Source organism: Salmo trutta, chromosome 2, assembly GCF_901001165.1.
Source record: "Salmo trutta chromosome 2, fSalTru1.1, whole genome shotgun sequence".
In the NCBI taxonomy this organism is placed as follows: domain Eukaryota; kingdom Metazoa; phylum Chordata; class Actinopteri; order Salmoniformes; family Salmonidae; genus Salmo; species Salmo trutta.
The window spans coordinates 67,416,922-67,443,442 of record NC_042958.1 but is presented as its reverse complement, the minus strand read 5'-3'; the positions used below and the strand labels follow the sequence as shown (position 1 = coordinate 67,443,442).

The following is a 26,521-nucleotide window of genomic DNA, read 5'->3' as shown; positions in this document are numbered from 1 at the left end:
AAGCATAGCGGTGGCTGCATCATGTTATGTGTATGCTTGTAATCGTTAAGGACTGAGCAAAATCCTTTGCACCAGACACTGGGATAAGAATTCACCTTTCAGCAGGACAATAACCTAAAACACAAGGCCAAATCTACAATGGAGTTGCTTACTAAGAAGACAGTGAATGTTCCTGAGTGTCCGATTTACAGTTTGACTTAAATCTGCTTGAAAATCTATGCCAAGACCTGAAAATGATTGTCTAGCTATGAACAACAACCAATTGAAACAGAGCTTGACGAATTCTGAAAAGAATAATGGGCAAACGTTGCACAATCCAGGTGTGGAAAGCTCTTAGAGATGTACCCAGAAAGACTCACAGCTGTAATCGCTGCCAAAGTTGCTTCTACAAAGCATTGACTCAGGGATGTGAATACTTATGTAAATTACATATTTCTGTATTTCATTTTCAAAAACATTTTCTACAAATATTAAAAACATGTTTTCACTTTGTCATTATGGGGTATTGCATGTAGATGGGTGAGAATATTTTTTTTTCATCCATTTTGAATTCAGGCTTAAGACAACAAAATGTGGACTAAGCCAAGGGGTAGGAATACTTTCTGAAGGCACTGTATGTTATTTATATTTGAGTAGCATAAGATAAATGTATCAATTAATGTACATGCAAAAACATTGATTTTGAAACAAACAATTCCAAAAATCGACCTGCAATATAGAGCATGCTGGGAAATATGATAATGATGGGTGTGGTTTTGGTTTAACACTGGTTATTAACATCAGCACTGTTTTTTGTTTTGTTTACACCAATGAGTGTTAACACCTGAATCAACACTAGAAATGTTACACTAAAAATCAACACGAGGTAACACTGGCCACTTGTCCAGTTGCCTTTGGCTAGAATGCCAGTAGTGTCCTTCCAATTTGCCATCTGAAATGTTGCTGTTCTACAAAAAGTTACAAATAATCTATCAATAACTATATAAACAGTTGACTACACATTCTCTACAGCAGGTGCAAATACATGGTGCATCCCTTCATTATACAGATGTTTGCTCTAACTATCAACAGGTGGCAAGCCCAGTGGCAAAAGTCCATGTCTGCTACGTTGAGCATAGCATTTGAGGCATGTCTGTATTACTCAGATGCTACGCTATTTACTGGGGAACGAGCCTGTGTTACAGCAACTGGGCCTATACCAGGCACCCTCTCCGGAGGAACAAAGCAAATAACTGGTGGTCACCCATTCAGGTCACCCAACAGTTATCAAGGGAACACTTGTGGGTCCTACACCCAGGTATTATAAAGGTACAATCAGGAAGCTGAGTGCTAACTTGTTTCGGTTCAAACTGAATTTGTATAGTGACTGGGGAAATGTTGTTATTTGGATAAGAATGTTACAAACACCATGATATTGGGGTTCACTAGTACCGACCTACAGTATTTCATTAATTAATGCAGAGAGGAAGCTACGGTGCCTTTCCACATATTCTGTTACCATTTCCTTAAGGATGAACTCAGCATAGCTGAGCTGAAGGAATGTGAGGACCTCTGAATACCCCCTAAAAATAAACTGGCACCAGCTGCACCCATTGAGATAAGGCCGGGCCAATCACTCCATTGAATGGTGCTCAGCAGATGTGCCAGCAAACATATTTCATGTCCGTTGGTGTCTTTCTCCGTCCGATCGACTTCCCAATTAAAAGCATTCAGAATATTAGTGTTCCTCTGAGTCTCAGCAAGACTGGGAGAGTGGCAAGCACAGATGCTTGAAGTGTCGTCTTAATAGCGTTGGAGAGGAGAAAAATATGACACTGCTATATCAGCTATTAGTTTGAGACAGATTTTTCTGGTCATAATCAAGTCATTACCAGAGGGCCGTTACTAAGGTTTGGTCATTTTTGTATGAATATGACACTAATGACGACAGCTTGCATATTCAGCAGTATACTCCAAATACTGTTGTGAACAACCTCTACCACTTCAAACTGGGAATAGCAACCAGTGAGCGGACATACATATTTGGATCAGGATGTGTGAAAAACCCTCTCCCTTTACTATATCCATTCCTAGAATTGAAAGATTTAAGGCTTGCCGGCAATGTTTTTGTGAGGTCGGTTCTCCTGAAACCTGCATATTCCCGCTTGGTTGTCGTGACAATTCACTGGATACTGTGGCGCGCAAGATTATCGGTCAAGTCAGCAGCACTTATGTGACTCCTTACTGCTGACAAAGTGTTTTGTGTCATAGAGATGTGATGTGGACAATGTGCTATTTGGGGCATTGAGAGACCAGGGGCCGTATTCAAAAAGCATCACATAGTAGGAGTGGTGATCTAGGATAAGGTTCCACCTGTCCATATAATATGATTCATTATGACTTAAAAGACAAAACTGTTCCTATATCAGCACTACTATGCTCAGTACTACTCAGCACTATTCTTTGTGAATGCAGGCCCTGGTCCTTTGTATTGGATTTGTCATAATTAGATAGGTTTTATCCATTACCAGGTTTTAACTAGTGAGATATAGATTCAGAGTAGAGTGAAGTCATTACATTTTATTCAGGTATCCAGCATTTGGCTAACATCTAAAAGTACTACAGTACCAATTTATAAAGCTAAAATCTAGCCATCTTGGAAGGCAACCTAAGCCTTCTGAAGATGATGGCAAAACCACATGATAAAAACCTTCCAAGTAGATACTGTTGCTTAACGCATAACATTTCATCACAGCTTAAAGGATTTTCTAGACAGGTCGAGTTCAGCTAACTCACTAACTCGGAGCGCTCAGCGAGCAGGGAATTATATCAGTGGTGGAGCCCTCCAGAATCCATCAACCATGACACTGAGACAGAGAAAGAACTGTCTGGACAGAACAAATGCTCGTTCCGCTAATGAGCACCACGGCAGATTTAAACTGACTGACTGACCGATCTTTCTTCACTGAAAACAGTGTCCTTGATTTTCACAGCTAACATATAATGAAACATGTTCACTGTGCCATCTTCATTCTTTATAATTTTGTCATTATATCATTTAGCAGACACTTTTATCTAAAGTGATATACAGTCACGCGTGCATATATTTAACGTACAGTACATGTGGTCCAGGCAATTGAACCCACTATGCTGGCGTTGCAAGCGCCATGCTCTACCAACCAAGCTACAGTACAGGACCACATGTGACCTGTATGAATTCCTGCTTCATCAAATATGCCAAATCTGTTATTTCATGTATTTTCAAAGTATAATACAGTTGGGGATGAAATTATTGACACCCTTGATAAAGATGAGCAAAAACGACTGTATAAAATGAATTATTCTATATTATATGCTAAATAAAATGTGGAAATTATATTATTTGATACTAATACAACTGCTCAGAGAAAGAGATTTTGTTTAACAAGTAATATTTATTTTTTCTCAAAAAGGTGTTGGTCAAAATGATTGACACCCCGGTTTTCAATACCTTTCAATATCTCACCTTGCGAGTATAACGACACTGAGCATTTAAAAAAAAATGTTTTATGAGTTGGAGAACACATTGGGAGGGATCTTACACCATTCCTCCATACAGAATCTTTCCAGATCCTTGATATCCTTTGTCTGCGCTTATGGACTGCCCTCAATAATTTAAACCACAGGTTTTCAATGGGTTTCAAGTCCGGGGGCTGAGATGGCCATTGTAAAAAGTAGATTTTGTGGCCAATTAACTATTTTTGGTTCAAATATCCTGGTACTGGGTAAAGGTCATGATGCCGTTGACCTTAACAATGGTCCCAGGAGCAGTGGAAGCAAAATAGCCCTATAAGATCAAACATCCACCACCATATTTTACAGTAGGTATGGGGTTCTTTTCTACTCATGCATTCTCATTTCGACACCAAACCCACCACTGGTGTGCGTGGCCAAAGAGCTCTATTTTCATGTCATCCAACAAATGTAAACGCCTGGAGTTTGCTAAACAGCTTTGGCACTTGGATTGGAACCGGTGCTTTGGTAAGAAGACATGAAAATAGGCCTCTTTGGCCACGCACACCAGTGGTGGGTTTGTTAAGGTCAATGGCATCATGGCTTTTATCCAGTACCAGGATATTTTACTTGTTATTTGAGTTGTTTCAAGCCATTCGATTCATGCATACAGGTCAAATTAAAATCAGAGAGATAAAGAGATATTCGAAAGGTAAAAATAGAAATAGCTTCTTCAAATCATACAGAATTTTCTCCCACGTACAGCAAAGGAGATGCTACGGTTATCAAGTCTGACATTGTACATGATAAACATTCAGCATGGCTGCATATCTATCTGACTCATGATGACTTACAGGCTACGTACCAATTATGTATCCTTGCTCCCACAGAGTGCACTTGTTCAGTTCCCTTCAATAATTTAAAAGGAAATGACAGGTTTAAGAAATATGGTAGAAATCTCTCAAACTAGGCCATGCCTCCACCCATCCAATGCTGTCAGATTTGTGGGAAGTAGTGAATGAGTGTGCACTTCAGGAGAGATGTTATTGGGACGCACCCATGGTCTTAATCTAGGGCCGTGGCTATACCCCTGACTATTCTGACATCTTCCCTGATCAAGGGAGTAGGAGCAGTGTAGGGGGTGCGTAATGGCGGCAGAGAAGTCAGGCGCAGGAGAGCAAAAACTGATTTACAACGGCGCAGTTTAATAAATAAAACCACCGTAAACAGAACGATACATCAATGAGTAAACAAAACCCGTTACACACCAGCATAACGTGCACAAGCACTACAATAAACAATTCCGGACAAGGACATGGGGGGAACAGAGGGTAAATACACAACATGTAATGATGGAATTGAAACCAGGTGTGTGGGAAGACAAGACAAAACAAATGGAAAATGAAAGGTGGCTCGGCGATGGCTAGAAGACCGGTGACGTCGACCGCCGAACGCCGCCCGAACAAGGAGAGGGACCGACTTCGGCGGAAGTCGTGACAGTACCCCCCGCCTTGACGCGCGGCTCCAGCAGCGCGCTGTCACCGGCCTCGGGGACAACCCGGAGGGCGAGGCGCAGGGCGATCCGGACGAAGACGGTGGAACTCCTGCAGCACTGAAGGATCCAACATGTCCTCGACCGGAACCCAGCACCTTTCCTCCGGACCGTACCCCTCCCACTCCATGAGATACTGAAAGCCCCTCGCCCGACGCCTCAAATCCAGTATGGTGCGAACGGAGTACGCCGGGGCCCCCTCGATGTCCAGAGGGGGTGGAGGAACCTCCCGCACCTCAGACTCCTGGAGCGGGCCAGCCACCACCGGCCTGAGGAGAGACACATGGAACGAGGGGTTAATACGGTAATCGGGGGGAAGCTGTAACCTATAACATACCGCGTCCGCTCTCCTCAGGACTTTAAATGGCCCCACAAACCGCGGACCCAGCTTCCGGCAGGGCAGGCGGAGGGGCAAGTTTCGGGTCGAGAGCCAGACCCGGTCCCCCTGTGCGAACAACGTTCTCTTTTTGGCGCAGCACAGCCCGCTGAAGGTGAACACGGGCAGCTTCCCATGTCTCCTCCGCGCACCTGAACCAGTGTTCCACCACAGGAGCCTCGGTCTGACTCTGATGCCAAGGCGCCAGAACCGGCTGGTACCCCAGTACGCACTGGAAGGGAGAGAGGTTAGTGGAGGAGTGGCGAAGCGAGTTCTGTGCCATCTTGGCCCAGGGCACGAACGCCGCCCACTCCCCCGGCCGGTCCTGGCAATAGGACCGCAGAAACCTGCCCACATCCTGGTTTACTCTCTCCACCTGCCCATTACTCTCGGGGTGAAACCCTGAAGTAAGGCTGATTGAGACCCCCAGACGTTCCATGAATGCCTTCCAGACCCTAGACGTGAACTGGGGCCCTCGATCAGACACTATATCCTCAGGCACCCCGTAGTGCCGGAAGACGTGCGTAAACAAGGCCTCCGCAGTCCGTGGGGCCGTAGGGAGACCGGGCAGAGGGGGGAAATGACAGGACTTAGAGAACCGATCCACAAAGACCAGGATCGCGGTGTTACCCTGTGAGGGGGGGAAGATCGGTAAGAAAATCCACAGACAGGTGCGACCAAGGCCGTTGTGGAACGGATAAGGGGTGTAGCTTCCCTCTGGGTAGGTGCCTAGGAGCCCTACACTGGGCACACACTGAGCAGGAGGAAACATAAACCCTCACGTCCTTAGCCAAGGTAGGCCACCAGTACCTCCCGCTCAAACAGCGCACTGTCTGACCGATCCCAGGATGACCAGAGGAGGGTGACGTGTGGGCCCAATAGATCAACCGGTCACGAACAGCAGACGGAACGTACAGACGCCCAGCGGGAAACTGGACGGGAGCGGGCTCAGCACGTAACGCCTGCTCAATGTCCGCATCCAGCTCCCACACTACCGGCGCCACCAGGCAGGAGGCGGGGAGTATGGGAGTGGGATCCATGGGCCGCTCCTCTGTGTCATACAGCTGGGACAATGCATCTGCCTTCACGTTCTGGGAGCCTGGTCTGTAGGAAAGGGTGAACACAAAACGGGTGAAAAACATGGCCCACCTTGCCTGGCGAGGGTTCAGTCTCCTGGCTGCCTGGATGTACTCCAGATTGCGGTGGTCAGTCCAGATGAGAAATGGGTGTTTAGCCACCTCAAGCCAATGTCTCCACGCCTTCAAGGCCTTGACGACAGCCAAAAGCTTCCGGTCCCCCACGTCATAGTTTCGTTCCGCCGGGCTGAGCTTCTTCGAGAAGAAGCCACAGGGGCGGAGCTTTGGTGGACTTTCCACCGTAGTAGCACCAACGGAAACCCCTAAACACCTCCCCGAGCACTCTGCGACCACCCCGTGAGATCCCTCTGTGGCCAAGAAACAATGGGGTCATGACAAGCTAACCAGGGTAGGCCTAGCATCACTGGAAACGCAGGAGAGTCAATAAGGAAGAGACTAATTCTCTCCTTGTGACCCCCCTGCGTCACAATGCCCAGAGGAGCAGTGGCCTCCCTAATCAACCCTGACCCTAATGGTCGACTATCTAAGGCGTGAACGGGGAAGGGCACAGCCACGGGAACAATGGGGATCCCTAAACTATGGGCAAACAATCTATCTATAAAATTCCCAGCCGCGCCTGAATCGACGAGCGCCTTATGCTGGGAATGCGGGGAAAACTGACATACACAAACATATGTGCAACAGAGGGCTCTGGGTGAGAATGGTGCCGGCTCACCTGGGGTGACGCCAGAGCGCCCTGCCTGCTGCCTCGATACCCAGAGGAACCAACCCGGCACCGACCAGCAGTGTGACCTCTGCAGCCACAGATGGTGCACGAGCTGGAACCCCCTCCGGTCTCCCTGCGCACCGCCCCTCCCAGCTCCATGGGTATCGGAGAGGGGGTGTGGGGGGGTGGAACCAACAGACCCCGATCTGAACGTCTGCGGGTAGCCAGCAGGTTATCCTGCCGGATGGACAGGTCCACCAGCTGGTCGAACGTGAGGGTGGTGTCTCTGCAGGCCAACTCCCGACGGAGTTGCACACCAGCATAACGTGCACAAGCACTACAATAAACAATTCCGGACAAGGACATGGGGGGAACAGAGGGTAAATACACAACATGTAATGATGGAATTGAAACAAGGTGTGTGGGAAGACAAGACAAAACAAATGGAAAATGAAAGGTGGATCGGCGATGGCTAGAAGACCAGTGACGTCGACCGCCGAACGCCGCCTGAACAAGGAGAGGGACCGACTTCGGCGGAAGTCGTGGCAAGCAGGTAACCCCCGCACATTGGTCCTCAATATTTACTAAATAAAGTAAAGTAAAAAATTATAAAAAGTAACACAATAAAATGACAATAATGATGCTATATACCCCCTGTATATAGCCTTGTTGTAAAGGTCTGGGTGTAGCTGGTACAGAGGAGTCAGGCGCATGACAGCAGAGATGAGTAATAAAAGTAACTTTACTCAAAATTACCAAGTACATGTAGTAATACCAAGCCCACACAAAAGGACCGAAATACATAAAACAAATGCACAAAAACCATGGGGAAAACGGAGGGTTAAATAATGAACATGTAATTAGGGAATTGAAACCAGGTGTGTAAAACAAAGACAAAACAAATGGAAAATGAAAAGTGGATCGACGATGGGTAAAAGGCCAGTGACCTCAACCGCCGAACGCCGCCCGAACAAGGAGAGGGACCGACTTCAGCGGAAGTCGTGACACTCGTTACTGTTATGTTATTGTGTTACAGTTTAAGTCGGAAGATTACATACACCTTAGCCAAATACATTTAAACTCAGGCATTGTGATGGCTTTGTGATGGCTTCTCCAATACCTTGACTTTGTTGTCCTTAAGCCATTTTGCCACAACTTTGGATTTTGTGAAGTGCCCCAGTCCCTCCTGCAGCAAAGCACCCCCACAACATGTTGCTGCCACCCCCGTGCTTCACGGTTGGGATGGTGTTCTTCGGCTTGCAAGCCTCCCCCTTTTTCCTCCAAACATAATAATGGTCATTATTGCCAAACAGTTCTATTTTTGTTTCATCAGACCAGAGGACATTTCTCCAAAAAGTATGATTTTTGTTCCCATGTGCAGTTGTAAACCGTAGTCTGTTTTTTTTTGGGCGGTTTTGGAGCAGTGGCTTCTTCCTTGCTGAGCGGCCTTTCAGGTTATATCGATATAGGACTTGTTTTACTGTGGATATAGATACTTTTGTACCTGTTTCCTCCAGCATCTTCACAAGGTCCTTTGCTGTTGTTCTGGGATTGATTTTCCATTTTGGCACCAAAGTACATTCATCTTTAGGAGACAGAACGCGTCTCCTTCCTGAGCGGTATGACGGCTGCGTGATCCCATGGTGTTTATACCTGCATACTATTGTTTGTACAGATGAATGTGGTACCTTCAGGCATTTGGAAATTGCTCCCAAGGATGAACCAGACTTGTGGAGGTCTACAATTATTTTTCTGAGGTATTGGCAGATTTCTTTTGATTTTCCCATGATGTCAAGCAAAGAGGCACTGAGTTTGAAGATAGGCCTTGAAATACATCCACAGGTACACCTCCAACTGACTCAAATGATGTCAATTAGCCTACCAAAAGCTTCTAATGCCATGACATCATTTTCTGGAATTTTCCAAGCTGTTTAAAGGCACAGTCAACTTAGTGTATGTAAACTTCTGACCCACTGGAATTGTGATATAATTGTAATTCATCAATTGTGAATTGATGAATTATAAGTGAAATAATCCGTCTGTAAACAATTTATGAAAAAATGACTTGTGTCATGCACAAAGTAGATGTCCTAACCGACTTGCCAAAACTATAGTTTGTTAACAAGAAATTTGTGGAGTGGTTGAAAAGCGAGTTTTAATGACTCCAACCTAAGTGTACGTAAACTTCCAACTTCAACTGTACTTTTTATAATTGTTTACTTTAGTTTATTTAGTAAATATTGAAGACCAATCTGCAGTGGTACAGGTTAGTCGAGGTAATTTGTACATTTAGGTAGGGGTAAAGTGACTATGAATAGATAATAAACAGGATGTCACTGAGGACCATGTCAGGACCATATCTGGACCTTTTTAGGATGTTATTGGGAAATTCTGTTATGGTCCCCTGGAGGTTTTGTCTATTTCCCGGGTTTTGTCCCGCTGAAGTCCCCAAGGACATTCTTGGGACGTTGTGTCATTTCTGACATCTTTCCTGATCAAGGGTGTAGGAGCAGGTAACAAAAATATTGATACTTTTATTTTGAAAAACGAGTCACTAGATTCATTGAGGGACTTTTATTTTGAAAAGGCCTCCGCTGCTGGAACGTGAGTCACATCCCCTGCCCACACTCACTGCTTTGTTCTCACTCTCGGTTGTTATAAGCAGAGGGACAGTGCGTGAGTGAGAGAAAAAGCATGGTGCAGCACCACCATCATTACTCACTGCATCGGGGAAAGTAATTGTTGTTGGTAATATCACAGTAAGTTTAAGTAAAAAGTGTATGAATGTGAATAAATGTTGATATGTTAGAAAGAACGTGAGCAAATCTAAGCTTTCTCCTGGCTAGTAGCTACCAGCAAACAGGGGGTGTCCTGAGGACATTCGGAGACGTTCCCATTAGGTCTATTAAGGAAAGCCCAAAAAATGGTCAAAGACTCCAGTCACCCAAGTCATAGACTGTTCTCTCTGCTATCACATGGCAAGCGGTACCAGAGTGCCGCTTGGACCAAAAGGCTCCTTAACAGCTTCTACCCCCAAGCCATAAGACTGCTGAACAATTAATCAATTGGCCATGCAGACTATTTACATTGACACTCCCTCCCTCCCCATTTGTTTTCCCTCTGATGTTCTGAGAATGTTCTAAGAACGTCGCATGATGGTCCCAAGGGAACGTTCTCTGGGGACCTTTGTCTAGTTCCCTGTAAGTTCTCAGGATATCACTGAGGACCATGTCAGGATCTTTGTAGGATGTTCTCAAGACGTTCATTTTAATAGTCCTTAGAACGTTGCACGATAGTCCCAAGGGAACGTTCTCTCGGGGACCTTTGTCTAGTTCCCTGTAAGATACCAGGACGTCACTGAGGACCAGGTCAGGATCATATCAGGACCTTTTAAGGATGTTATTGGGAAATTGTGTTATGGTCCCTTGGAGGTTGTGTCTATTACCCGGTTGGTCCCACGGACGTCCCCAAGGACCTTTTTAGGACATTCTTGGGACGTTGTGTCATGGTCCCCTGAAGCTCCTCTGATTGTCCCTGGTGTCCCAAACCATTATAAGTAAAGTATTGGGGTTTTAAGGTAAGTGGTAAGCTGTTCAGCTAAAAAAAATCTTGAATCAATTTGACATTACTTATTTAACTAGGCAAGTCAGTTAAGAACAAATTCTTATTTACAATGACGGCCTACACCAGATGACACTGCACCGCCCTATGATCACTTAGCACTGACGTTTGAATATGACCCCACCTGGGATTTGAACTCTCAATCTCTGGATTGGGGATATGCTGATCTTTCTGCTGAGCCACAAAGTCTGTAGAATTTCTGTTCCCTACATATTCATTACCTATAATACATCACTGCACTTAACAAAACAGTGCCATTTGTACATCCATTTTAATGATCAGTTAATCTGACTATTCTCTCATTGATTTCATTTACATACTTCAGCAATTTGAGTTTAGGTTTTTAGTATAGTTGTATTTTTAACAGAGCTGAGATTTACTTTGAAGTGCAAAGTGAAGGAATAGGCGGGCGAAATCAGTCATTGTTTCAGGCATAGATGGGTAGCAGGAAGATAGGAATGCTGTGAACCAAGAGGTTGTAAGATCAAATCCCAGTTGAGGACATGCTACATAATAATTACTGTATGCCTAAAGATATGTAATGTATGTTAAATTGTGTCAAATACAGTAAGATGAAGTGTGTGTGTGTCCTGAGAATTGCCAAAGTGCTGTGAATGGATTAGTGGTTCACCAATCATGGGCTTGACAACAGTAACAAGGGGTGATGTGTAATGAAACTAGGGTCTGTGTGGGGGGTGGGAGAATGTTTATTCAAGACCATCAGGTGATGTCCCTGTGACAAACTGGGAACTAAATAAAAAACTCCAGGGGACCATGTTGCAAGAATGACCTAAAAGCATCCTTGGGACAAACTGGGAACTAGACAAAACCTCAGGGGACCATGATAAAATGTCCTTGGGGATGTCCCCCAGAAAACTGGGAACCAGACAAAACTTCCAGGGGACCATTACACAATGTCCTGCGGACCATTTCGTGATGTCCTAACAACTCATTATTGTTAGCAGGGTAGTTAGCTTTACATTTAGTCATTTTTAGCTGTGTCGGGTTTTATCTAACTAGCTAAGGCTGGGTAGTTCTGGCTGTGTGAAAAACTGATAGTGAATGTTTTGACGCCAAGAATAAATCAAATCAAATTTAATTTGTCACATGCGCCGAATACAACGGGTGTAGACCTTACAGTGAAGCCCTTGACCAACAATGCAGTTTTAAGAAAAATACCTAAAATAACAAGAAATAAAAGTGCCAAATAATTAAGAGCAACAGTAAAATAACAATAGCGAGGCTATATACAGGGGGCCAGAGTCAGAGTCAATGTGCGGGGCACCGGTTAGTCAAGGTAATTGAGGTAACATATACATGTAGGTAGAGTTATTAAAGTGACTTATGCATAGATAATAACAGAGTAGCAGCAGCGAATACTTACAACTGTAGCTACAGAATGACTTGCACAATCACTGTGTTAGTCTGGATCATAGGGTCAGCAAGTTAGCAATGGGTGTACCACCAGTCAAGAAGAGAAAAAAAGAGGACATAAGAGTTCTCTTCAAAGGAGTGCAAAGGACTGTAAGTAAGGTTCTTGGCAACTGCCCGCACATCACCGCAGGCAAATTTACTTTCTGCTTAGATGTCTTTAACTTCATCACAGTGATTATGGGTCATGAAAGTGTTCCATTTGTTAAGACCTTGTTCGGTGCTATCATGATCATGGCAGTAGAGTGACAGCCATGAACAGACAGGCAGGCAGAGAGGGAGAGAGAGGCTACAAACCAACAGGTAAGATAGTGAGAAGTGCCTTTCCAAGCTCATAGAGTTCATAGACTGATGATCTGTCATAGTGTGAATCAAGCTGAATTATCATATATGATCTCTGATGAAATGATAGCAGCTTAAAGAGATTCTCCGGTACTTCTGTATACTTTTTAGCCAGTAGTTCTGGAAGTAGTACTCACGAGACAAAAGTGGTCCCCGAAAATTGCGTACTACATCACATATCTGCAGATTTGTGTACCACGTCATTGCTCTCGCTCTCACTCTGCTGTGTGTGCATCTTGCTAGATGTTACTCAAATGGCAAGGGGCTGAAGCTCATTGGCTGAAACTCGAATTGCTAAGGGGCTGACCCACATGGAGAAACATTTTGGAAAAATGGCACCGCACAGCTTCCAGAAAACAGTCACTTTCAAAGTAGGGATTTTGTGGCTAATTGAGGTAAGTCAGTAATTCTGCTCATAGACTATATATGTACACATTGACATATCCAGCCCAAAGCGGGAGGTTTAAAAAATACTTAGTAGTCGCCAAAGTTCCGGAGCATGTCTTTAAGTCTAGGGTGCATTGAATGTGTTAACTTCATGAAGGAGAGAGGCAGCCAGGATTATATTTTATTTTTGACAATTGTGTAGATTGCAGATTGATTAATTTCAGTTTGAGCTTTCATGCCTACCTTTTTAAAATTAAAATAGTAATAATAATAATCATTTTAACTGTGTATGTCAATGGTTATAATTTAAGCAATAAGGCCCGAGGGGGGTGTGGTGTATGGCCAATATACCACGGCTAAGGCGCTGTTCTGAGGTACGACGAAACGCGAAGTGCTAGGACATAGCCCTTAGCCATGGTATATTGGCCATATATCACAAACCCTGAGGTGCCATATTGCTTTTATAAACTGGTTACCAACGTAATTAGAGCAGTAAAAATGCATGTTTTGACATACTATAAGGATCTACGCTGGAGACGAAAAGCAGGTACAGGGAGTGAACATTTAATGAAACACGGACAAGAAACAGAACAGGAACAGCGTCTGGACGGGAAAAATAATGACATCAATGCTGACACAGCCCTCGAGCACCAGAGAGGGAGAGCCGGAGCAGGCGTGACAGTGCCCCCCAGGTGCGCTACCCGGCGTCCCACCTGGGAAAGCCTGACGGGCCGGCCGAGGCACGGGCGTTGGACAAGCTGGCTGAGGTGTAGAAGTCCAACGAGACGGCAGAGGCGTGGGAGCCTGATGAGCCAAGCTGAGGTGTGGGAGCCTGACGAGCCTGACGAAAGCCTGACGATCCCGCTGAGGCGTGGGAGCCTGATGGGCTGGCTGAAGCATGACGTGGGGTGGGCGTCTGCCGAGCCAACCGTGGCAAGACGACCTCTCGAGCCAGCTAAGGTGTGGAAGCCCGAAGAGCTAGCTGAGGCAACCCGACGTCACCAACCAAATCAAAAACCAAAAACTCCCTGTTGCTTCCTTTAGTGGTGTCAGCATTCTGTAAGGATCGACGCTGGAGACGAAAAGCAAGTACAGGGAGTGAACATTTAATGAAACACGGACATGAAACAGAACAGGAACAGCGTCTGGACAGGGGAAAAATAACAACATCAATGCTGACACAGGGAACAAACTGAGGAGCAGACAGAAATAGAGGGGGTAATCAACAAACTAATGGAGTACAGGTGAGTCCAATATTGCGCAGCTGCGCATAATGATGGTGAAAGGTGTGCGTAATGGAGGGCAGCCTGGAGCCCTCGAGTGCCAAAGAGGGAGAGCGGGAGCAGGCGTGACACATACCCATGGTATATGGTCTGATATACCACGGATTTCAGCCAATAAGCATTCAGGGCTCGAACCACCCAGTTTATAATACAGTATAATAACTGTATTTAACTTGGAAAATATTACGTTAGGTTTCAAACCATACAGTATGTAGAGAAGCAGTAGTAACAACCTGACACAGGGGAAGTGAGAAGAATAAGAGGAAATTAATCATACAGTAGTAGAGAAAGAACATCAAATATTTAATTGAATATACAGTATCCACATTAACAGTCATATTGGTATTCAGTACAGTATGAATGGCCATGGCCCTAAGACTGATTGGGCTGTAACAGAGTAAGTGCCTCCCTGCAAGGCACCCCTTAGCCTTGTAAATGTGCCCATTTGTAAGTTAAGATTTGTCTGTATCCTTTTCTCAAAAGTCACTAGAAATGAGCATTTAATGCCAGAGTCACTACTACGCCCCTAGCCCTGATAGATGTCACTCCTAACACATATCTTCCTCAAATTCTAACATCTAGCCAAAAAAAATGAATTTCCATGGGCTTCATGGGTTCATAGTCTATACTTAGCAGGATGCCATGTACATAAAATCTATCTGACAATGGTCAGAATACTGACCTAGCCAATAGAGGAAAAAAATGATGGATTGTCCCAGAGGGCAAAACTGGTTGGAATTATGTCATTATGATGTCATAGTCAGGTTGTATACAGGTTGGCATCCAGATAGTGACCTAACAATATGACAACATTGTCATATGACGACTTGATCTTGAAATGAAAAAGCCACTTGTACCTAGTTGTAGCAGAGACCAGTAGCTGGTAGGCAAGTTAGCTATATGACCTATTCTCAACCAAGCAAACCATTTTACAACCACAAATTATGTCATTAAGCCTTTAAGGAAGTATTGTCTAGCATTGGTTATTCTATCCACTGCACCAGAACCCTTGTGGGCAGCCCCGGGGTGTGGGCGGTACATATGCCTGTCCCAGGGGGGTCATCAGACATACCAGCCAGTGTGCCAACTCCCAGTGACATTATCAAACAGGCTAATCAAGCCCATGCTGTCACCACTCTGTAATGACTAACGCTAGCCATCACTCTCAGCAATGTTGCCCGCAGCGGGGAGGGGAGGGGGGGACGGGGGATGTGCCGTTGGCACACCAGAGACTTAATGCGCCACACACTGTGGGTAGCAAACATGTGACCAGAACTGAAAAAAAGGATTGAGAGGAGAATAGAGCTAGATGCTGCAAACATTACTGCCACTGTAATCATAATCATTATTATTATCATCAACAACAACAACACAACATCATCGTCTATATTTTGTCAAACTCGCATTTAGGATCAAGGGAATCCAGTGAAATTTTTTTTTGTCCGGGCCGGTCCAGATCGGCCTTGATTTGGCCCATAATAGAAGTCTATGATTGGTTCAGATTACGTCAAGTCTGGACCAGCCTTGATTAGGCCCAAACTTGGTTCAGATTTGCTCCGTTCCTAACTGGCCTTGATTGGGAACAAACTTGATTCAGATTTGGCCTGGTCGGGACCAGCCTTGATTTATCCCAAACTTCGTTCAGATTTGGTCTTGACCGGCATTGGTTCGGTCCAAACTTTGTTCAGATTTGGTCCGGTCCAGCTTTGATTTGGCCCAGAATTGGTTCAGATTTGGTCTGGTCCAGATCGGACTTTGTTTGGGCTGAACTTGGTTCAGATTTGGTCCGGTCTAGATTTGGCCGAAACATAAACATCTATGATTGATTCATATTTGGTCCGGCCCAGACCGACCAAATTTGGTCTTGTTTCGGGGCATAACTCATTAGAATAATACCTTGTGTGGTTCATTTTGACATTTACATTTACATTTCGGTCATGTAGCAGTGACATGTTTAAATGTTCTTCTATTTTTCTGTCTTATTGGATCATGTTGTCAGGCATGGTTTGTCTGACAGATGTTATTTCTATGTAAAATATTCTGTAACAAGTGTTGTTTTTGAGCTCAATGGTGGATCTATTCATAATTATTGAAGAGATGTAAGTGAAATTATGTACGATTGATATTTGGCCATAGAAACGACCAAAAAGTATGCCTTTTCAATGGCTGTAAAATACATATTTTCAACATCTGTAAAATATGTCAACTTTCACTAAGAACTGAAAATGAAAGTTGACCTCATTGTCCATAAAATACGTGTTCTCAATGTCCATAAAAATATGTATTTTCAAAGTCATAAAATACATATTTTCAACTTTCACTTAGAACTGAAAATGAACGTGACTTCAACATTTGTAAAATATGTATTTTCCACATATTTTTTACTGCATTTTGCTCACTGGAATACAGCTATGGTAGCGGTTTGCTTTTTTGTAACAGAGAGAAACCTCTATTTGGAGCTAGAAATCTAAGACATGAGGAAACGATATTATAATCACAATTATGGATGATATAACTGACTTGGTTGAAGACAACAACAGGGGTAGAGCATTCACACCACACCACTGTTCCATCGCTCAACACTCTAACACAGACAAGGGAAGTGTCCCAAATGGCACCATTTTCTTCTCTAAAGTACTGCACTAAATTCAGAATAGGGAACGCATCCAACAATTTCTCCATAAAAGATTGTCAGCAGCCCAAGCTCAAAGTGATACTGGCAGGAGAATAAAAACAGCTGCAGCATCACCACAAGGCAACTACAGAACTATCTCCTCACAGCCGCCTCCCTTTGATCTCCCTAATCTTGTTTAAAGAAAGTAGCGTGGGGCTCGGGCTATGTCGCCGTGGAGTACTGCTTGCATTGCATTGCAGCCATTCCTAGCTGATATTATTCAATGTCTACAGTGTCTTCAGAAAGTATTCATACCCCTTGACTTATTCCACATTTTGTTGTGTGTTTACACACAAAACCCGATCCTTTTTAGCACATTTTTCAAAACAAAATACATAAATATCTCATTTACATAAGTATCCAATTTGTAAGTCGCTCTGGATAAGAGCATCTGCTAAATGACTTAAATGTAAATGTAAATGTATTCACACCCCTGAGTCAATACTTTGTAGAAGCACCTTTGGCAGTGATTACAGCTGTGAGTCTTTTAGGGTAAGTCTCTAAGAGCTTTGCACACCTGGATTGTACAATATTTTCCCATTCAATTTTTTAAAATTCTTTAAGCTCTGTCAAGTTGATTGTTGATCATTGCTAGACAGCCATCTTCAAGTCTTGCCATAGATTTTTAAGATGATTTATGTCAAAACTGTAACTAGGCCACTCAAGAACATCAATGTCATCTTGGTAAGCAACTACAGCATAGATTTGGCGATGTGTTTTAGGTTTTTGTCCTGCTGAAAGCTGAATTTGTCTCCCAGTGTCTGTTGGAAAGCAGACTGAATCAGGTTTTCCTCTAGGATTTTTCCTGTGTTTATAGCTGTATTCCGTTTATTTTTATGGTAAAAAACTCCCTACTCCTTGCCGATGACAAGCATACCCATAACATGATGCAATCACCACCATGCTTAAAAATATGTGGTACTCAGTGTGGTATTCAGTGATGTGTTGTGTTGGATTTGCCCCAAACATAACACTTTGTATTCAGGACAAAAAGTAAATTTGTTTGCCACATCTTCTGCAGTATTCCTTAATTAAGTGCCTTATTGCAAACAGGATGCATGTTTTGGGATATTTTTTATTATGAACAGAGGTTTCCTTCTTTTCATTCTCTCATTTAGGTTAGTACAACTACAATGTTGTTGATCCATCCTCAGTTCTTTCCTATCACAACCATTAAACTCTGTAACTATTTTATACAGGCCTCATGGTGAAAGCCCAGAGTAGTTTCCTTCCTCTCCGGCAACTGAATTAGGAAGGATGCCTGTATCTTTGTATTGACTGGGTGTATTGATACACCATCCAAACTGTAATTAATAACTTCACCATGCTCAAAGGGATATTCAGCGTCTGCATTAAAAAACACACATCTACCAATCGGTGCCCTTCTTTGCGAGGGATTGGAAAACCTCCCTGGTCTTTGTGGTTGAATCTGTGCTTGAAATTCCCTACTCGATTGAGGGACCTTACAGATAATTGTATGTGTGGGATACAAAGATGGGGTAGTTATTCAAAAATCATGTTTACCCGCTATTATTGAACACGGAACGAGTCCATGCAACTTATTTTGTCATTTGTTAAGCACATTTTTACTCCTAAACTTATCAAGGCTTGCAATAACAAAGGGGTTGAATACTTATTCACTCAAGACATACCAGGTTTTAGTTTTTTTTGTTAATTTCAAACATTTTCTACTAACAAAATTCCACTTTGACATTACAGGGGATTGTGTTTAAATCAGTGACACAAAATCTCAATTTAATTAATTTTAAATTCAGACTGTAACACAACAAAATGTGGAAAAAGTAAAGGGGTGTGAATACTTTCTGAAGGCAACGTACATATATACATATGAGATGGGACATAAAAATAAATAAATATTTAATACATTTTCATAATTCTTGTTTTATCAAGATATTTCGAACAAAAACATTTTGTTTTATATTACCAGAACAAACACTAGTGTATCATCAATTGGCTACAATTCGCCTACATCAGCTAATCAGGACCACAGAGATCACAATAATTGTCTGTAACAATATGGTCAGCGATAACAATTCTGTCCTTCCCTTTGAAACGACAACACAATTGTTAATTTTTTTGTTCTTCTCAAAGTGGGGGAAAAACAAGGATGCTTTACTCTTGAGTGTTTTTTTCCTGCATACACTGATTTCTACCATTGAAAATTGACACTTGACAGTGACAGGGATAACTATACTACACGGATTCCCTGTGTCTGTCACAAATGACAACCGACGGTAAGAGTGCTATGAATGCTATTTCAAATAGGCTAACAATATTTAATAATGCAACACAACATGTGGACAGTACTGACAATCACTGTTTTTACAGACTATCAAGAAAAATACGAGACAAATTAAATGACAAGTTTGCTAGCGCACTTCAACACTTTTCTCAGACATCCACTAAGTAAACATCACTTACCTAGAAGCATAGTGCCGGGTACTGTGATTCGTTTTTTAAACTCCTATCCCTTTGAAGCTACAGATTCCTGGTAAATATTGCCACAATGTTCCCTAACGTTCTCCAAAAGAAAACAACCTAAAAGAGCAGCCTATTTCTCTCTCACTCTCCTGCGCCTGTCTCTCTCACTCTACTTCCCTCTGTGCAGTGGTAGTCTTTTGTCAGTCAACTCAATGACACATCGCTCTGCTAATCCAATCTGCCGCAGCTCACAGGAATGATACACATGCGCCTCAATTAAAAGCTTCATGCTACGCTGATCAGTGTGCCAAGGAGGAGAGGGAGAGACAGAGAGAAAGGAACAGAGAGGAACAGAGATTAGGGGGAGAGGGAGAGAGAGAAAGCGGGAGAATAAAGAGTGAGAGTGAGGAGAGAGAGAGAGAGAGAAGTGGAGACAAGGGGGAGAGGAAGGGAGTGGGAGGGAAAGAGAGAAAAAGAGTGGGAGATGAGTTGGTGTTGGCCAGCACCAACTGTTTCCTCTTAACCCCATTCACCCCTCTTTGTCTTCTTTCTCTCTCGCTCTTGCCATCCAACTGGCTCTCACAACTATTCTGTTTTTCTTTTGTTATTCACACCTGCATAGTCCCTGCCAGATAGCAGAAACATCAGTCTATTTACAATGGCTTTTTAAAAACACACTGCGTCTGAACCCTCTCCATCACCACTACTTGAGAAATTACACAACTGCACAACAATGCAGATGCATCTGTTTGGAAATAACGCAAAGTAATATTAAAGAGCATTTTACAGGGTTGATTTTTAAAATAAAATAATAATAATTTTCATGTTGCTGAAGCAGAAAAAAAGTTTGGAATGGCTGACTGTGCAATGAAGGTACGATACATACAGTGCATTCGTAAACTACTCAGACCCCTTGACTTCCTTCCATTCTGCTAGCAAACGTGCAAAATAAAATCGATGACGTACGCGGAAGATTAAACTACCAACAGGACATTCAAAACTGTAATATCTTATGCTTCACAGAGTCGTGGCTGAACGATGACATTATCAACATGCAGCTGGCTGGTTATACGCTGTCTTGGCAGGACAGAACAGCGGTGTCTGGTAAGACAAGGGGCGGTGGACTATATATTTTTGTAAATAACAGCTGGTGCACAATATCTAAAGAAGTCTCGAAGTTTTGCTCGCCTGAGGTAGAGTATCTCATGATAAGCTGCAGACCACACTATCTACCGAGAGAGTTTTCATCTATATTTTTCGTAGCTGTCTACATACCACCACAGACTGATGCTGGCACTAAAACCGCACTGAATGAGCTGTATTCCACCATAAGCAAACAGGAAAACGCTCACCCAGAGGCGGCGCTCCTAGTAGCCTGCGAACTTTAATGCAGAGAAACTTAAATCCAACTTACCAAATTTCTATCAGCATGTTAAATGTGCAACCAGAGGGAAAAAAACTCTGGACCACCTTTACTCCACACACAGAGATGCATTCAAAGCTCTCCATCGCCCTCCATTTGGCAAATCTGACCATAATTCCATCCTCCTGATTCCAAGCAAAAATTAATGCACGAAGCACCAGTGACTTGATCAATAAAAAAGTGGTTAGATGAAGCAGATGCTAAGCTACAAGACTGTTTTGCTAGCACAGACTGGAATATGTTCCGGGATTCCTCCGATGGCATTGAGGAGTACACCACATCAGTCATTGGCTTCATCAATAAGTGCATCAATGACGTCATCCCCACACTGACCGTACGTACATACCCCAACCAGAAGCCCTGGATTACAGGCAACATCCACACTGAGCTAAAGGCTAGAGCTGCCGCTTTCAAGGAGCGGGACTCTAAACCGGAAGCTTATAAGAAATCCCGCTATGCCCTCTGACGAACCATCAAACAGGCAAAGCGTCAATACAGGCCTAAAATCGAATCGTACTACACTGGCTCTGACGCTCGTCGGATGTGGTAGGGCTTGCAAACCATTACAAAGGAAAGCACAGCCGAGAGCTGCCCAGTGACACGAGCCTACCAGATGAGCTTAACTACTTCTATGCTCGCTTCGAGGCAAATAACACTGAAATATGCATGAGAGCACCAGCTGTTCTGGAAGACTGTGTGATCACGCTCTCCACAGCTGATTTGAGTAAGACCTTGAAACAGGTCAACATTCACAAGGCCGCAGGGCCAGACGGATTACCAGGACGTGTACTGCGAGCATGCGCTGACCAACTGGCAAGTGTCTTCACTGACATTTTCAACCTCTCCCTGTCCAAGTCTATAATACCAACATGTTGTAAGCAGGGCACCATAGTCCCTGTGCCCAAGAACACTAAGGTAAGATGCCTAAATGACTACCGACCCATAGCACTCACATCTGTAGCCATGAAGTACTTTGAAAGGATGGTCATGGCTTACATCAACACCATTACCCCAGAAACCCTAGACCCACTCCAATTTGCATACCGCCCTAACAGATCCACAGATGATGAAAAATGTATATTGCACTCCACACTGCCCTTTCCCTCCTGGACAAAAGGAACACCTATATGAGAATGCTACTCATTGACTACAGCTCAGCGTTCAACACCATAGTGCCCTCAAAGCTCATCAATAAGCTAAGGACCCTGGGAATAAACACCTCCCTCTGCAACTGGATCCTGGACTTCATAACGAGTCGCCCCCAGGTGGTAAGGGTAAATAACAACACATCCGCCACGCTGATCCTCACCACAGGGGCCCCTCAGAGGTGTGTGCTCAGTCCCCTCCTGTACTCCCTGTTCACTCAGGCACGACTCCAACGCCATCATTAAGTTTGTCAATGACACAACACTGGTAGGCCTGATCAGACAGTGACGAGACAGCCTATAGGGAGGAGGTCAGCGACCTGGCCATGTGGTGCCAGGACAACAACCTCTCCCTCAACGTGATCAAGACAAAGGAGATGATTGTGGACTACAGGAAAAAGAAGACCGAGCACGCCCCCATTCTCATCGACGGGGCTGTAGTGGAGCAGGTTCAGAGTTTCAAGTTCCTTGGTGTCCACATCACCAACAAACTAACATGGTCCAAGCACACCAAGACAGTCGTGAAGAGGGCACGACAAAACCTATTCCCCCTCAGGAGACTGAAAAGATTTGTCATGGGTCCTCAGATCCTCAAAAGGTTCTACAGCTGCACCATTGAGAGCATCCTGACTGGTTGCATCAATGCCTGTTATGGCAACTGCTCGGCCTCCACCCGCAAGGCACTGCAGAGGGTAGTGCATATGGCCCAGTACATCACTGGGGCCAAGCTTCCTGCCATCCAGGACCTCTACACAAGGCGGTGTCAGAGGAAGGCCATAAAAATTGTCAAAGACTCCAGCCATCCTAGTCATAGACTGTTCTCTCTGCTACCGTATGGCAAGCGGCACCGGAGCACCAAGTCTAGGTCCAAGAGGCTTCTAAACAGCTTCTACCCCCAAGCCATAAGACATAAGACTACATAAAACCCCTACAACTCATCCAGAACGCCGCAGCCCGTCTGGTGTTCAACCTTCCCAAGTTCTCTCACGTCACCCCGCTCCTCCGCTCTCTCCACTGGCTTCCAGTTGAAGCTCGCATCCGCTACAAGACCATGGTGCTTGCCTACGTAGCTGTGAGGGGAACGGCACCTCCATACCTTCAGGCTCTGATCAGGCCCTACACCCAAACAAGGGCACTGCGTTCATCCACCTCTGGCCTGCTGGCCCCCCGACCTCTGAGGAAGCACGGTTCCCGCTCAGCCCAGTCCAAACTGTTCGCTGCTCTGGCACCCCAATGGTGGAACAAGCTCCCTCACGACGCCAGGACAGCGGAGTCAATCACTACCTTCCGGAGACACCTGAAACCCCACCTCTTTAAGGAATACCTGGGATAGGATAAAGTAATCCTTCTAACCCCCCCCCCCTTAAAAGATTTAGATGCACTATTGAAAAGTGGTTGTTCCACTGAATATCTGGATAAGAGCGTCTGCTAAATGACTTAAATGTAAATGTAAATGTAACTACTGAACATCTAATCAAATGGCTACCCAGACTATTTGCATTGCCCCCCCCCCTTTACACCGCTGCTACTCTCTGTTGTTATCATCTATGCATAGTCACTTTAATAACTCTACCTACATGTACATATTACCTCACCTAACCGGTGCCCCCATACATTGACTCTGTACCGGTGCCCCCGTGTATAGTCTCGCAATTGTTATTTTACTTCTGCTCTTTAATTACTTTTATTTTTAATTTTTACTCATATATTTTTTTTAACTGCATTGCTGGTTAGGGGCTCGTAAGTAAGCATTTTACTGTAAGGTCTACACATGTTGTATTCGGCAAATGTGACTAATAACATTTGATTTGATTTTCCCACATTTTGCAACGTTATACCTGCCTTATACAAAAATGTATTAAATGTTGTTTTTCCCTCATCAATTTACACACAATACCTCATAACATTTCTGATAATTTATATTAAAAAAACTGAATTAATACATATACATAAGTATTCAGACCCTTTACTCAATACTTTGTTGAAGCACCTTTGGCAGTTTTAATTTTTATTTCACCTTTATTTAACCAGGTAGGCTTGTCGAGAACAAGTTCTCATTTACAACTGCGACCTGGCCAAGATAAAGCACAGCAGTTCAACACATACAACAACACAGAGTTACACATGGAATAAACAAACATACAGTCAATAATACAGTAGAAAAAAGAAAAATCTATATACAGTGAGTGCAAATGAGGTAAGATAAGGGAGTTAAGGCAATAAATAGGCCATGGTGGCGAAGTAATTACAATATAGCAATTAGACACTGGAATGGTAGATGTGCGGAAGATTAATGTGCAAGTAGAGATACAGGAGTGCAAAGGAGGAAGATAAATAAATAAATACAGTATGGGGATGAGGTAGTTGGATGGGCTGTTTACAGATGGGCTATGTACAGGTGCAGTGATCTGACAGCTGGTGCTTAAAGCTAGTGAGGGAGGTAAAAGTCTCCAGCTTTAGTGAGTTTTGCAGTTCGTTCCAGTCATTGGCAGCAGGGAACTGGAAGGAAAGGCGGCCAAAGGAGGAATTGGCTTTGGGGGTGACCAGTGAGATATACCTGCTGGAGCGCGTGCTACGGGTGGGTGCTGCTATGGTGACCAGTGAGCTGAGATAAGGCGGGGCTTTACCTAGCAAAGACTTGTAGATGACCTGGGTTTGGCGACGAGTATGAAGCGATGGCCAGCCAACGAGGGCGTACAGGTCGCAGTGGTGGTTAATATAGCTTTGGTGACAAAACGGATGGCACTGTGATAGACTGCATCCAATTTGTTGAGTAGAGTGTTGGAGGCTATTTTATAGATGACATCGCCGAAGTCGAGGATCGGTAGGATGGTCAGTTTTACGAGGGTATGTTTGGCAGCATGAGTGAAGGATGCTTTGTTTTGCGAAATAGGAAGCCGATTCTAGATTTAATTTTGGATTGGAGATGCTTAATGTGAGTCTGGAAGGAGAGTTTACAGTCTAGCCAGACACCTAGGTATTTGTAGTTGTCCACATATTCTAAGTCAGAACCGTCCAGAGTAGTGATGCTGGACGGGCGGGTGACTACGGCCTCAAATCTCAGTGACTACGGCCTCCAATCTCCCAAGTGGTACAGCGGTCTAAGGCACTGCATCTCAGTGCAAGAGGCATCAATACAGTCCCTAGTTCAAATCCAGGCTGTATCACATCTGGCCGTGATTGGGAGTCCCATAGGGTGGCGCACAATTGGCCTACGGTCGTCCGGGTTTGGCCGGGGTAGGCCGTCATTGTAAATAAGAATTTGTTCTTAACCTTTAGTTCAATTTAAAATGTAAAACAATAAGTATTCATGGGTATGATGCTACAAGCTTGGCACACCTGTTGTTGGGGAGTTTCTCCAATTCTTCTCAGCAGATCCTATCAAGCTCTGTCAGGTTGGATGGGGAGCGTTGCTGCACAGCTATTTTCAGGTCTCTCCCAGAGATGTTCGATCAGGTTCAAGTCCGGGCTCTGGCTGGGCCACTCAAGGTCATTCAGATACTTGACCCGATGCCACTCCTGCATTGTTCTGTCTGTGTGTTTAGGGTTGTTGTCCTGTTGGAAGGTGAACCTTCGCCCCGGTCTGAGGTCCTGAACTCTCTGGAGCAGATTTTTATCAAGGATCTCTCTGTGCTTTGCTCCGTTCATCTTTCCCTCAATCCTGACTAGTCTCGCAGTCCCTGCCGCTGCCAGCTTTCCTCCAGACGTGAAACTTGGCATTCAGTTCAATCTTGGTTTCATCAGACCAGATAATCTTGTTTCTCATGGTCTGAGAGTCATTTAGGTGCCTTTTGGCAAACGCCAAGCAGGCTGTCATGTGCCTTTTACTGAGGAGTGGCTTCCGTCAGGCCACTCTACCATAAAGGCCTGATTGGTGGGGTGCTACAGAGATGATTGTCCTTCTGGAAGGTTCTCCCATCTCCACAGAGGAACTCTGTCAGTGTGACGGGTTCTTGGTCACCTCCCTGACCAAGGCCCTTCTCTCCCGATTGCTCAGTTTTGCCGGGTGGCCAGCTCTAGGAAGAGTCTTGGTGGTTCCAAACCTCTTCCATTTAAGAATGACGGAGGCCACTGTGTTCTTGGGGATCTGTGCCTCAACAAAATCCTGTCTCGGCGCTCTATGGACAATTCCTTCAACCTCATGGCTTGGTTTTTGCTCTGACATGCACTGTCAACTGTGGGACCTTATATAGACAGGTGTGTGCCTTTCCAAATCATGTCCAATCAATTGAATTTACCACAGGTGGACTCAAAACAAGTTGTAGAAACATGTCAAGGATGATCAATGGAAACAGGCTGCACCTGAGCTCAAACGGTCTGAATACTTAAGTAAATATCTTATTTGTGTTAGTTTTTTAATACATTTGCAAACATTTCTAAAAACCTGGTTTTGCTTTGTCCTTATTGGGTATTGATGAGATAAAAATCATATTTAATCCATTTTAGAATAAGGCTGTTTTATTTTTTAAACTAGGCAAGTCACTTAAGAACAAATTCTTATTTTACAATGACGGCCTATCGGGGAACAGTGTGACAGGGGCAGAATGACAGATTTTTACCTTGTCAGCTCC

The 26,521-nt window shown here is 44.1% G+C and overlaps 1 protein-coding gene across 2 annotated transcripts in view; it reads right to left on the bottom strand.

Annotated features, from left to right (window-relative positions):
- LOC115161268 (zinc finger protein 385C) overlaps positions 1-26,521 on the bottom strand; it is a 144,893-nt gene that overhangs the window by 33,586 nt on the left and 84,786 nt on the right. The window contains exon 1 of one of the 2 annotated variants that reach the window (XM_029712116.1): positions 19,383-19,615. The exons of the other annotated variant lie outside the window; for it this stretch is intronic. Within the exon in view, the coding sequence (XP_029567976.1) occupies positions 19,383-19,392 (10 nt within the window). The 5' untranslated portion in view covers positions 19,393-19,615. Of the gene's footprint in view, positions 1-19,382; positions 19,616-26,521 lie in introns of those variants that run through there. 2 annotated transcript variants of the gene reach the window in all.